Below are 14436 nucleotides of genomic sequence, written 5' to 3'. Positions count from 1 at the left end.
TTATCATGTATGTATTTTGTTCTATTGCTGTATTCACAGACTTTTTCACATAGACATGCTTAGTTATTCTGAGTTTGGTTATTCATTGTGTCGTGTTTTCAAGACCCTGAATTCACCATTTTTTTCTTGCCCTGTAGCGGATCCAGGTTTTGCTTGCTTTTAAGGAATTTTGCTTCTAACTCAAAAATACATTTGTGGCATGTAAATGGTTCCAACTTCGGGTATATAAAACATAGTCTCTTTCACATAAAGGAAAGGGGACTACGTACTGTCACTTGAACCATGTGTTCAAGAACAGGGACAGATAAAATACACAGCACAGTGTAAAACTAACTACACTCTGACTTAGAAGAGACAGAGAGGTAGATCACGTGATCAACACCGAACAGTGGCCCGAGGGATTTATAAGCATATTTTAGGGAAGAAAGGCCCAATTATCCAATAGAACGTCATCTCTTTCTACACATGGCTGTAGCGGTGATCGCCCGACCAGTGGTGGACGTGTATTTTGCACCCAGCGGCTGATACTACCGTGTGGTAGATAAATTTTTCCTTAATTCTTTTCTGTCTCTGATCTGTGTGTGAAGTCGTTAGAACACAGTGATTAATGTGTTTCTGTGGTCAGTCGTCTTTGTGGCTACACAGTCCACTCCGACTTCTAGAGAGGTATTCGCTCCCGGGTGTCCCACCCAGGCCCCTCCCCGCCCTCCTGGCCCCGATGGCTCCCGCCCTCTGCAGTGCTCATTTCCTACAAAATCACCAGTGGGAAGACACCTAGACTCCGACAGGCCTCCTTGTCCCTGGGCCTAGAAGCGGGGGCCTGAGAATTTCCATCTGCTTTCCAGAAAGTCCACGACCTCCACGTGGCCCGTGCCAAGCTCTACTCTCGTTGCTATGGGGAAAAAAGAAAAGAAAAAGAAATTATTTTTGTCTTTTAGGAGCTTGCCTAATAATTGAAAAGTCTAGAGAAACACATGTGCAAATTTAAATCGACACATTCTCCATTTACTTCACTTGCTTCCTTGAGGGATTTAAAAGAAAAACAAATCCTTGAGTCATTCGAAAGAGCAGGAATGCTGTCTTTAATGGTGATTTTTATTGATTACAAACGCCAGTTAGGTTCTTATAAAAATGTAGCAGACGTAGCAAACTTGACACTGTAACTTGAAAGTAAAAAAGATGTTACAACACTGCCCTGAGGACAGGCAGAAAAAGTCATAATCAGTTTGGAAAGATTCAGGTTTTAAACACGTTTTGTAACCAGTGCTACAATTTACATTTCACCCCTAGACTCCTCTTGAGACATTTTTTTTCCTCGATTACCCTTTTATTTTTAAAGATAAATGTTCCAGAGTTTACTTTGCTCAGTAAATTTCAATATTTTCTACCTCAAACTTGGGCGACAGTATTTTACTAACTGGGTTTTCAAAGGCGTATCATTTTGCAAACGTAAATACTTTCAAACGCAGCCTTTTGGCGCTGTCTCCGAAGTCCAGGTGACTGCCCCCATTTTTCCAGCAGCGAGACTATGAACCATTATGATGGTGGGTAGAAAAGAGAAGCATTGTTTGAACTGCTTTAGAAATCCAGCAGCTTTGCACATTCAGCATCTAATCGAAATTGCACACCTAAACTTCCTTTTAAAGGATCAGTCTGGGAGTCGGTGGTCTGGACTATTTTTCCAGGGTTTGCCACTGATGAGCTTTGGGTCTCGGCAAGTCACTTAGCCTTTCTGATGCTCAGTTTACTGCTCTATCAAGTGGAATAATAAATAATCCCTTTCTTTCAGGATTGTTGGAAGATCAAATTAACGAAATTTCCTGAAAGTGCTTTTGAAAACTATGGTGTAGTCTGTAAAAGTGAAAAAGTGCCATATGTATACACACACACACACACACACACACACTCGCAGACACACTCACAGAACACAGAGGAATTCGCTCACTAGATGCACCATTTTATTTTGTTATGAAATTCATAATGCTTGGAGTACGATTGCAACTGGAATATTTTTTAGTTGTGATATTATCTCCAAATGTGATATTTTGCACTGAGAATGAGAGGTGGGTGTTCTTTCCATTCGTACGCTGGGTTGGAGTACATTGCAGTGCGACATGAGATAATTATGAAGATGAAGAAATGTTCATTTCAAAATCACTTTGAGGGGTTGTGGTTTATTTTTTTGTGCTTTTGAAAATTAGAAAAATATGGTCGTAGCTATAAATTTTAAAGTTGGCAGGAATGCTGTTTCCATCAAGGAAGAAAAATCAAGCCATATTTGAAGACAATTATGTAAGTATTTTTAAGTTCCAAAGATACAAAATTAAAGTCTCAAGTTGAGGAAAATAAGCATTCGTTTCATGGGGATTTTCAGAGAATTGTCAAGAGAGGGGAGACCACCTCTCGGTTTGAGGGATGGTAGTATATATAATGTTTTATACATATATTTTTTTTCAACTGGGTTGACTTTTCTAAAAATTTTGAAAAAGGCAAACAAATTGCTAAAATTAGATTAACGGAATATTCTCAGTAGTGTTCAGAACATCTCAAAATTCTTCTGTCTGCTATAGCATTTATTTGGCCATGTCGGATACGAGGAACTTTTTTTTCATCTTCCAGCTATTTGTTCAACACGGACCATAAAATATGTACCACGCGTAATGTCAGGGCTGCTGTAGGCTTGCCTTGGAATTTCCTGATTTCTGAAAGCGTGATCTTTCAACTGTAATATCGTTTCTGAACCTAAAAGTCCGGTATTCCAGAATAAAATGCCAACTCTCCTCACGACTTAAGGATTTTAATTTGCCATTGTTCCTTGTTAAAAACAACAACAACAAACACAACCCTTTGTTTTGTTTTGTTTTGTTTGTTTTACACACTGTAGATAGTTTTTGTTGTTTGAGAAAATAAGATCTAGTCCAATTGTTCCTTCATTCACGTCCCCTCTCTCAGAAATTCTGCTCTTTGAATAGAAAGGCAAGCTTATTAGCTGAATGCCTTTGGAAGTGAATTTTCAAATTCTTGTGCTTTTCTCCATTTGTTTCATGGGCAGAATTTGCCTTCTGAGTTACTGAAATTTCTCCAGTAGCTTAAGAGCAAAATGGGCTCCAGACAGGGACCTGCAGGGCGACATGTCTATGACACAAGCAACTGACCAAGGTCTGTGTTTCAGTGTGCCGAGCTGATCTCAACACCTGTTTTCTCACAGTTGAAATGGTACCGTGTGCAGATCCCAGTTTGTTACACGAGCACCATGAAAACTCGGTGGGTGGTTCGTCCGTTATCTCTCTGTCCTGATCCTCTGGAATGCCTGTTGTCACGACAGGCAGCATGTGTGAGGCTTGGCGCTGAATTCCAGAGCAATCTTAGTCTTTTCCTTTACTTTCTTCCTGTATTTTTCCCTAATACATAATCATGTCCTATTATAATAGTGTCTCTAGTTTCTAACATAAGAATTTCTCTCTCTTGTGGAATCAGAACTTGGGTATCAGATTATAACCAGATCCTTCTTTTGACTCATATGCAAATTTAGGAATTCAATGCTTGGGTGCTTTCTGGGACTCTTACCAGACAGAAATACTGGGTTGAGCCACTTGCAAGGACATCATTAGTGTCACCTGTTTAAATAAGTTATACATCCGACTGTTCCCAGGACAGTTTAAAAAATCAGTGGACTTGCACTTTTCTCTTTCATTCTCAAATCTGTTATTTTGAACTTTATCTTCATCCTTAAAATGAATCTTAGGAGATGAGTCATCCCTCTTTCATAGGCCCCCGAGTTCTATAGCCTGAGAATTCACGAATGATCCTGCAGGGGAATCGATGTCACATAGCTTCCTTCTCCCTTTGGCTTCAATCTGATTGGACGGAGCCAAGGCCTGCGTGTGACAAGTCCGACTCTGGGGACTCGTGGCAAGTGTTTACAGTCTTTTCGGGGTAATAACAGAACAGTCTAAGAGAGCTTCTTTACTCTGGAGCAGTGCTGTCCAGTAGAACTTTCTGAGATGACGGAAATGTTTTATAATCTGCGTTGTTCACTACAGTAGCCTCGAGCCACATGTGACCGTCGAGTAGCTGAACTGTGGCTAGTAAAACAGGAAATCAAATGCATATTAAATGAAAATTAAATTCTAATTAAAATTTTAGTTTAAATGGTCACATCTGGCTATTAGCTGTCACACTGGACAGCACCGTTCTAGAATATGGTGAAGCCAGCCGATCGTCTTTCATTAGTCGGCCCTGCTTTACTGACAGCTTGGTGGTGACCTACAGTGGTGGCTACTAGAAGAGAAAAAAAGTGGAAACTCTGTTAGCTGCTGCTAACCAAGCCCCAGGGCTCAGGAATAAACAGTCAGCTCTGCAGATGCTTTGTCGCTGGAGTATGGAGGATGGCCCTTTCCTTCCCGCTGCCTGGGTCTGCGTGTTGCCGTTTTGCTCGTGTCTTCTCCATCATGGTTACTGCTGAAGTTTCTTTTAATTCCAAATCTACTTTAGACACTGAACAGCGGTGGAGGGAGAGGCACACCTGCCGTTGGCGCGGGAGCTGTACCTCCGAGGGACTCGTTCTGGAGATTCATTCGAGCCCTCTTCGGACTGGCTTGGAGTTTGTACTCGTTCTTCCTTCCACTTGCCTTTCACTTTTCGGCCCTCTGCGGTCTCGCTTCTGCCGCACCACGCTACCGAGCCTGGTTTCGGCCAGGACGAAACAGGTAACCCGCTGGACGATTCCGGGTCCTTCATTGGACATCACAAACCACTCGTTGAAGGAGTCCGTCCCTCTGCTTCGATGACCCCCCACCGTCTCCTGGTTTTCCTCTTCCTGCCCCGGACGCTGCCTCTCAGCTTCCTCTGGGAGCTCTTTATCCTCCGATCAGGGTTTAAGGACTGGTTTTCCTCATTCGTCTGCAGAGACTCCTCTTTCTTACTCACTGCTCTATCCCCGGCCGATGTCACTCACCACAGTGGTTTCAGTTACCAGCTTGATCTGATGCCTATAAATCTAGACTGCACTCCAGAACTTCTTCCTGGACTTAGTGCCATATCCGGCTACGTACTGGGCACCTCTCCTCGTATATTCCAGAGAAGTCTCAGTCTGATACTCCCAAATAAACGCGTCATCTAACCTGTACTTTATTCCTCCTCCATCGTTCCCACTGTCTGTGGCTGGTAACTCCCAGTTGCTCAAACCAGAAACCTGAGTATCGTTCGTTCCCCTCATATTCGTTTCCCTTCATCTTTACCAAGCCCATTCGATTCTACCTCTATTGTAGTTTTTGAATTCTTCTATTCCTGTCATTGTTTGTATCTTCCACAGAGTGTCTTGTAGGTAGTTGGTGCCCTAAAGTTATTCTTTTCCTTGTTTGGGTTATTACAAATCTTCCTGCCTCTCGTCCTGTTCTTTTTCATTCCTTCTGGGATTCCCTATTGCTCTCGGAATAAAGTTTACATTCATTAGTATGGTTTCGAAGTCCTGTAGAATCTGTCTCCTGCTACCTCTTCAGCCGGTGCACTGCTAGGTTGTGTCAGTGGTGAGGGAGGTGGAGATATCGAGACGAGAGCAGCACACCTTTGACCACCCAGGAGGAGAGTTCGAGACTTGCGGGTCACACAATCCTGTTCATGTGGTGCAGGCACAGGCCAAGAGCTCTGGGAGTTCATGGGAAGGAGAGATAACTGGTGGTTTCTGAGAAGGCATAATCCGGAAATGATACTCCATGAGACTCTGAGGGCTGGGCAAGGCTCCAGCAGTGTGTGTGTAGGGGGTGTTGGGGTGGGGTGCGGTGAGGGGGTCTAAGCTGGCCGCTTCCTGTCTTTCCTGCTTCAGGGTCAGTACTGCCCATTTCAGGGAGGTAATTTTTACTAAAACACTGCTTTGATCATGCCATTTGCTGGCTCAGAAACTTTGAATACTTTCTGCTGCCTCTAGTGTAACGGCCAAGTTCTCCATAATTGGCTCTAACATACAGTTATTGTACTGGATGGCTTTTAAGGTTGTTTACAAACCCGAGTCTACGATTGTATAATTTTGCTGTAATAGTTTTACTTTCCACAGTTTTCCTACATGCCTCATTTTTCTACCTCCTGACTTTGCTAATACTACTCCATTCTCTTGGAATGCAGTTGGCTGTCTTCCTCTATTAAAATTTTACCTTTCTTCAGGTTTTCTGTGAAAACCTCAGATCTTATCAGACCAAAATAATCTTTTTTTCGGTCTCTGAACATTCAGAGCAATTACTCTGCATAGCATTTCTTTGGGAAATGATCACACATCCCTCGGCACACCCTTCTTTTATTTGAATCTTTATCGTGCATTGTGTATTACATCCTCACATATTCATTCTTATAAGGCTTATTCTTCCTTTGTTCTTTGTGTTTTATGTATGCATCTCATTTGCATTAGATAAATTGTAGGCTTCTGATTACAAGGACCATACCTCATTCACGTTTCTGTCTTCCATAGTTGGTGCCCTAACATTTTTGACTTATGTCAAATGTTTTACAGTATTACAGAGATAACTAGTTAAGTACCTGTGACCAAAATTATGCCCAGAGGCTCAAATTAGCTTGCAAGTCCTTATTACATGATTTTCCATGAACACATTTTAAAATAAATATTTTGAAATGCTTTTAAAATTCAGTTCAGTTATCACTGCAAACATAAGAATTATGATAAAGGATGTTTTCTAATGAAGCAGCTTATTATTATTTTTTTTATTATTAGCTTATGGAATGACTTCAAGTACCTAAATATGTCATTAGCAACAGTATCTTTGGATTTATGGGGCTGGCCGATTGCTGCAAAGATTATTCTTTAGGTGGAAAGAAAAGATGATTTAGTATTTGTTTTAACACTGATATTTGAGATTGGCTATAAAATGGATCTATTTTTTCCTTCCGCATATTCTTACAAGTGGTAGATCCTAAATATGCATTAGTCAGTCGATGAAATTCTGTCATGGAAAGTGCCCGGTGGTTCTAGGCACCGGGGATAGAGCAATGAATGAAACAGACAAAGCCCCTGCTCCCAAGGAGCTTACGTTCCGATGGAGGGAGACGGACAAGAAACACACAAAACCCAGCAACCTGTGTAGTATGTTTAAAGGTGAAAAATGCCATAGCGAACAGTGTACAGGGGATGGGAGTCCTGGAAGAAGGAAGGGATGCAATTTTGAACGGGGCGGTGGTGGTAGGTCTCACCGGACAGATGCATTCGAACGAAGACTTGAAGGAGGTGAGGTCGGGAGCGTGCAGATGTGTGGGGGGAGGCGTATTCTAGGCAGAGGGAGCAGCCGGCAGAAAGGCTTCGAAAAGGGAGAATGCTGGATGGGTTCGGACAAAAGAAATATCAGTGTGGCTGGACCACTCCCTTGATGAAGTGGGGAGTAGGAGGAGAAGAGGCAGAAGCACAGAACGGGGCTGGCCGAGTAGGGCTTGTGGACCATTGAAGGACTTGACTTTCACCCTGAGCTTCCGGAATGCTGTTGCATAGGGGTGGAGGGTTTTGAGCAGAGGAGTGACAAAATTCCTCTTTAAAAAGGATCACCCTTGTCTATGGCCATGCCACCCTGAACAAGCCCGATCCTGTCTGATCTCAGAAGCTAAGCAGGGTTGGGCCTGGTTAGTACTTGGATGGGAGACCACCTAGGAAGACCAGATGCTGTAGGCGTAAACAATAAAAAATAAGGGATTTTAAGCTGACAAGGTCCTTGCAATCTGTGAAGTCAACCAAGTGTTGCCTCGCCTAAAAAAAATAATAAAAAATAAAAAGATGAAAAATAAAAAGGATCACTCTGGCTTTTACGTCGAGAGTAGATGTTATGGGGGCTAGTGTGGAAGCAGAGACCAGAAAATAAGTGCTGGCAACAATCCAAGGAGAGATAACGGCGGCTTAGACCAAGGCAGTAGCAATGGGAGTGGTAAAAAGGTGTTGAGTTTTAAAAACATTTTAAGGAGTGGAATTAATAGTATTTGCCGATGATCAGATATGGAGTGTGAATGTCAAGGATTTGGGCTGAAGCACTTGGAATATGGAATTGCCCAGGCATTAAGGAGAAGGCGGGGTGGAGCAGGTCTTAGGGAGGAGGTTATGAGTTCAGTTCTGGCCTATTAAGTTTGAGATGCCCATTAGACATCCAAGTGGAGACGGTGAGTTGTCATAAATACATGAGTCTAGAGTTGAGATAGGTCCAAGCTGGAAATGTACCATGGGAGTTGTCACCATGTAATGGAATTCAAAGCAGTGAGATTGGATAATATCACAAAGAGTTGGGGACCTGGAATCAGACTACTTCGTGCCGCCATGTGTTCGCTGAGTAACTTTGGGAAATTCATTGAGCTTCTCTGTGATTCAGTCTCTCCATCTGTAAAATGAGAAGAATAACAGTAACTACCTACCAGGGTTAAGATTAAACGAAGAATCGCTAATATCTGTAAAGCACATAGAACATGGTATATACTTAATGCCTGTTAACTTAATTTTTAGTATGACTGTTCTGTATACCTGCAGGACATCGACTCATATTGTTATTGATGAGCAATGCAGCTTTTCTCGTGCTGTTATTTTTTGGTTCATAATCGCTCGTCGGTACTAGGAGTTACCACTGAGTTGGTTCTGCTTCCAGAATTAAACCGACCCTAGATGTTCGATACTAGCTCAGCTTCAGTTGTCGATCCGTTTTTAAAGCCTGTATCCATTTCCGTGTCTGTTACGTGTTCGGAAAAGAAATCTTAAGAGTTTCTTCAGTGCCGCTCTCTCCTTTGCTTCCCTTAGCGCTCAGCAGAGGAGCAGCCAAGTTCACAAGAAAAACACAATCGGAAACCAGGTAGGAGCTATTTAAAGGAATCAGCGCGCGTGCGCCCTAAAGGATTTGCACTAAGTCGCTTGATTGACTCGTTTTTTTAAATGCGAATTAATCATGTGCAAATTGTGCTGGAAATGCAGCTTTCCGTTTTGTTTTGGCTTTTTAAGTTTTTGAAGTGAATTGCACTTTTTTTTTTTTTGCTATATTATGCAGTTAACCCTATTGATTTATTTTAAATAACTTTCCTGCTATTTGCTCTGCTTTCCAAATTCGACCCCTTGTGTCCTACTTTGCTTGCTTACATGACCTGTAAGTTTGGTTTAACATCAAATCCATGAGTCAGTTCAAGGTTACGATATGGTGAGTAGTTGCACGAGCTTTCTGGTGCTGCTGACTAGTTCACACATTTGCACAGCTTGGTAACAGTGAAGGGACAGCTCATAAAGAAGGCAGATGTTGGACTTATTCTCTGCCACACCAAATTCCTGTTGGTGAATGAATATGTTAATTCCAAGAGCATCTGATCCTTTGAGTTTTTGTGTTTTGGGCTGACCCGCTGTCTCTTACTAATAGCGCTCTCCAGAGATTGCATTAACTCCGACAGTTTGCTGTTTCTTTTATGTTTTATGTGATAATGAGTATTTGCATTGTTATTTCTTTTCAAGTCAAAACAATGATGACTTTAGAGGTTTTTTTTTTTTTTAATTCAGAGGTACAATTATTGAACAAATCGAAACCTCTGCTCTAGATTTTTTTTTCCATTGTTTTGAAAGGAGAAGAGGTAATAACAGACTTTATTTTAAAAACTTTTTTTCTGAACTAAAGCATATAATTCTTTGCTATTTCAGGGAACCAATCTTCCGCCTTCAAGGCAAATTGTACGAGCTAAGTTCTGTAAGCTTTACTGTTGCTTTTTCATTTAGCTTCCCAAGGCCACAGTTTGTCTTTAACAGATTAACTCAACTAGCGCTTGCTACTAATTTTTTTAAACTTAGGTTGTCTTGTCCATAACATCCTATCGTTGGAATAGAAACCCTCTTAAGAGGGTTCATCCCTTCACTGCTAATAACTTGCTGTGATTGAAAGGTATGAACTAGTAAACTCTAAAATGCTGTAGTAATGAACCCTTAACATTGTGGGTGCTTTGACATTTCTCTAATTTTAATGGGCCTTAAAATAATTAAAATCACTAATGATCTCCACCTCTGTCCTTTTATGCTATGTTGTTATGTGGTGTAAGCCTTTCTCTTCCCCTTGTATGGTTACATTTCCAATAAATATAGATGACGCTTCTAAAAGGTAGGTGAACATCGAACATCGGATTTGGTGGTATTTGTTGATAAGCATACCCAATTTTGATTACTTGTATTTATTTAAAATTCTGGAACAAAAATTACATCGATTGACATTTTATATAGTTTTAGAGTTGAATCTTTTAAAACCAGATACTATATCTTCATTTTATGATGCTGTCAAATTACTAGCATAGTCATTTTTTTAGAGAAACAACGATACTCTCATTCCTTCCGTGGGTGAAGCAGCCTCAATGTCTTCCTTCCAACGAGACACAAGTTGAGAAGGAGATCGGAGCATGATCCAGTTATTTGCCCATTTGTTTTGGGAGAAACAGACTTTGGAGCTAGACATCCCTGGGTTCAAATTCTACTCCGCCGCTCAGCAGCTTGTACAAATCGAGCCTGAGTTTGCTCAATTGTGTGATGAGAAGATGAGAAAGTACTTCTACAGGGCGATTAAGAGAATCAGAAATAATACACATAAGGGGGTTTGCATTTGGGCCCTGGATGTGTGCCCTCTAAAGAGTAGGAACCTTGCTCCCAGCTGGTAGGTGCTGCTTCTTGAAACTTTGGGGAGAAAAAACATAGAGTATAAGAAAATTATAAAAGTTATAAAATGAGAACAGTGAAACACTTTGCAAAATTAGAAGCTATGGCAAATTACTCAAAAGATTGCAGTGTTTAGGTTAAGGCTGTGTACAAAGGGCTTACCTATACAACTTTCCTCATGCTCCGAAGCATCTCTGGCTCATGGAAGGATTCACTTATTGGAAAAGCAATAATATAGCGGCATAAATGCATACTTTAAATCAGATCTGAAAGGAAACTCTGAACCAGTTTTCAATTATATTACTTCCAAATGCTCAAATCATGCTAATGTGTTTTTGTGACTTTACTTTTTGCTCAGTACTTCAAAGCCCACACATTATGGAAGTTTTATAACTCAAGATAATAGAATTGGGTGAGTGTCGTAATAGGATACAGATACTTTATCCAAAACCCTTGAGTCCAGATGTGGCTTGAAGATCAGAACCTTTTAGATTTTAGAAAAACAAAACATTGCATATATCATATATTTCCCAATATTTCCGTGGGGTGAGGGGCAGCACCCTCTAATTAAACACATTTTATTTCTGTAGTGAAACAAATGAATAGTCACACCAGTAGATTAAATGAAAGATATAAATGCTTTCATGTCAAGTCAGGTTTTGCTGCCAAATTTGTTTAAAAAACTTTTTAATTTGCACGTAAGGGCTTATGAACCTGAATATTTTATTTTCAAGTTTGATAATTAAATGCAATGTAATATAGTTTAAAGAATCCTTTATTGTTTTTTCCCTGCTTAGCAGAAATGAACCATAATGACTTGAAAGCATTTTCTTTATGAATCTGAATATCTGATGTTGATCTGGGTTTATATTAAAACAGTTTGTAGTAAAACAATTTTCGCCAGGGAGCCTTGAAGCCCAGCCTGCCGACCGATGCCGGCTTTCATGATTGGTGGGCTAAAATATCCTGCAGTTACCTACCAAGCAAGTGATGCGTCGTTCCTTCTGATATCCTATATAGGATCTGTGCTAAAATATTTTAGAAGGATTTAAGGAAAGCAAAACTCCTCTTTAAAGTCTAAATCCCATTCACCTTTATCTGCTTAGAAATTTCGAATTTTGTCTGCCTAGAAATTTGTCTGCTTAGAAGTTTTACAAGTTGATGTCAGCAAACATAAAAAATATGTGAGGACACAATTCATCTCAAGTTGGATGGGCAAAACATTTAAGTTTAAATTTAAACTTTATGCATCCCTTCATTCATCCAACATGTGTTCAGAATTTCTAAGTGCCCAAGACTGTGCGTTTGGTGTTTAAATCAGACGCGATGACTAGATCACAGGCGTGCCCTTGGGAAGCCCACGGGCCCGTGAGGGTGACGGTAAGTAAGGGCCCCGGAGTGGGCCAGCCTCCTTTCTCGAGGCCGGTTCCTTCTGACCCCCCAGGCCTTGCTGAAATGTGCTTTCTGCCCAGGCTGGCCCTGACTGTTGAATCCAAACTCACCCTCCCTCCAGGATCTTGCTGTTATCTATGATCTTGTTTATTTATTATTTTTCAGCTTACTTCACTAGGGCCTAAGTTCCATTAAAGCTATTTTTTTCTTATGATGTGGAATATCGTCATAAGGTTTTAAGCACGATCATGTGAACGTTTTAGAAAAATCATTCTGCCTATAGTGTGGAGAAAGGTTTTGAAGGCAGGGCAGGGTTAGAAAAAGGAGACCAGTCAGGAGGCTGTTACTGACAAAAGATTATGGCGACCTGGGCTAGGCTGTTTATACTGGATTGGAGGAGAAGCTGATGAGGTTAGAAGGTGTAAGTAGGAAGAGTCCAAAGGATTTGTGATGAGCTGGACGTTGGGGACGGGTCTGGGGATCACCAGGGTGCTGCTGCTCAGATCCCTGATGTAGGCACAGGTAAGATGATGGGGCTCTTCACGGTGAAGGGGACACAGCGAGAGACCGAGACTGGGGCCGAGAGTCGGGAAGGGTATTTGTCAAGGATGAGTCCACGGTGGGAGACTGGAGTAAAGTCATCCAGCGCGAAGTGGGGTAAAAGTGTCCAGAGTTCAGAAGAGACGGAGAACTATTTCTTCCAAAGGTAGTAGGGAACCACTGAAGGATTTCCAGCAGAGAAGGGACATCACGTGATTTGTGTGTTAGAAAGATCTATGTGTCAGCTGTATGGAATGGTTCAGAGGAGTGAAACTAGAGACCTGGAAATCAGTGAAGAGGTTTCGTAATAATTCAGGTAAGAAAATACAGATGTTGGTAGCAGGAGGTAGTATGAGGAGGGACAGATTCAACATCCATTTAGAGGGTGGAAAGAGTTATACATAGTTTTTTCAGGGGCACTTAAATTATCCTCCCAGGCTATGGCTAAGGGCTCCACTGAAAAGGGATTGCGAATGAAGCAGGAGCAGATTTCGGGGATGATGGGAGCAGAAGGAGGCGATTTCAGTTTTAGACATATTTTTGTGCCTATCGGTAATATCAGTAGAATTTGAGGTTCCAGACTTGTCTGGACTGGAGAGAGAAGTTTCACAGTTGTCAGTGTATGTGTATCTGATAGCCAAAGCCCGGGGAGTAAATGAAATCACCTTCGGAGGATGAGGGCATGGAAGGAAATGTGGGGTTCAAAGGATGATGGAGAAGGGAGATTTGGGAAGAAGGAGGAACTGAAATGAGTGTCAGAAGTGACGAGGGAAGTAGGGAAACTTGGAGAGCTGTGGAATGAAAGCCAAGAGAGGGGACATTCAAGGAAGCGAGGGCCCAACAGTATTAGATGTTTCCAAGAGCTCGAGAAACACTGGGGAAGTCGTCAGCTAGTTGGGCTGATGGAAGGTCCTCTGCACTGCTGAGGCCTAAGATGGTACCAGTCCCCTTGGCCTTAGGAAACGCTCTTCCTCTCCCCAGCTGGGAAGTAGTGTAAAGCTGAGAGAGCAGACGGGGAAACTGATGTCCTGAGCTGGGGTCTTCCTAGGGAGGCAGCATGGAGGGTCAAGAGAACAGATGAGTTAAAGATTTAAGGAGAGATAGATTGAAATAAAAGATTGTCTGATCTAATACGAACGGGTTTGGTTGTTGTATTAGTCAAATAGGTCAACCGGGTGACAAACCACCTCAGCATTTCAGTAGCTTAACCTAACAGCAGTTTAATTCGCTTGCTGTAACAATCCCATGGAAGTCACTGAGACCGGGGCCAGCTCTCCTCACCGTGGTCAGTCATGGCCTTGAGAATCCTCGTCATTCTTCCCGCAGATGGGACGGAGGAAGGGGCCCGAGCGGGAGGTCGTTAAAGGACCAGCCCAGCAATGACACAGCATTTTCATTTTCGCTCCATAGATCTTGACTCAGTCATTTGGCCTCACCAAATTGAAGGGAAACAGGAATAGAATCTGAGCTTGTGCCCAGGGAAACGAAAATACAAGAGATGATGTAGACGGAAAGTCGAAAGGAAGTGGGTCAGCCAGGGAGGGCACTGGGAGTTTTACCGAAATTAGAGAAATAAGTACCAGCATTCAGGGAAAGAGGTGGCAGGGTTGGAGGCTGAAGCGGGCGAGGGGGGTCTTGGATTTCAAGGTTTAAGCGGCAAGGGAATGACCCCGAAGCGCCAGAGATATTGTCGGAATACGAGGAGACAGACACTGCCGGAGGGAAGCCAGCCATAGCTGCAGACGTTCGTGCAACGCCGTCTTCAGAAGGCGTGGGTAGCTGACGAGAAATGGGGATGAAATTTCCTGGATTTGAATGCGTTAAGGGCCAGAACATATTTGGGCCGGGAGGACTGACGT

The 14436-nt window shown here is 42.2% G+C and overlaps 1 protein-coding gene and 1 pseudogene across 14 annotated transcripts in view; both read left to right on the top strand.

The window, feature by feature from the left end:
* DNM3 (dynamin 3) overlaps nucleotides 1-14436 on the top strand; it is a 374186-nt gene that overhangs the window by 132349 nt on the left and 227401 nt on the right. For 11 of the 14 annotated variants that reach the window (XM_039881487.1, XM_039881489.1, XM_039881478.1 and 8 more), the window contains exons 13-14: nucleotides 8771-8822; nucleotides 9650-9679. In XM_039881487.1, the coding sequence (XP_039737421.1) occupies nucleotides 8771-8822; nucleotides 9650-9679 (82 nt within the window). The remainder of the gene's footprint in view (nucleotides 1-8770; nucleotides 8823-9649; nucleotides 9680-14436) is intronic. The other 3 variants (XM_039881479.1, XM_039881486.1, XM_039881493.1) reach the window with 1 other exon arrangement.
* Nucleotides 7548-7666, top strand: LOC120617847 (uncharacterized; annotated as a pseudogene).

This window comes from Pteropus medius, unplaced genomic scaffold, assembly GCF_902729225.1.
Source record: "Pteropus medius unplaced genomic scaffold, Ma_sr-lr_union100, whole genome shotgun sequence".
NCBI lineage: Eukaryota > Metazoa > Chordata > Mammalia > Chiroptera > Pteropodidae > Pteropus > Pteropus medius.
The sequence above is the reverse complement of the archived record's forward strand: the minus strand, read 5'-3'. Positions and strand labels throughout refer to the sequence as shown.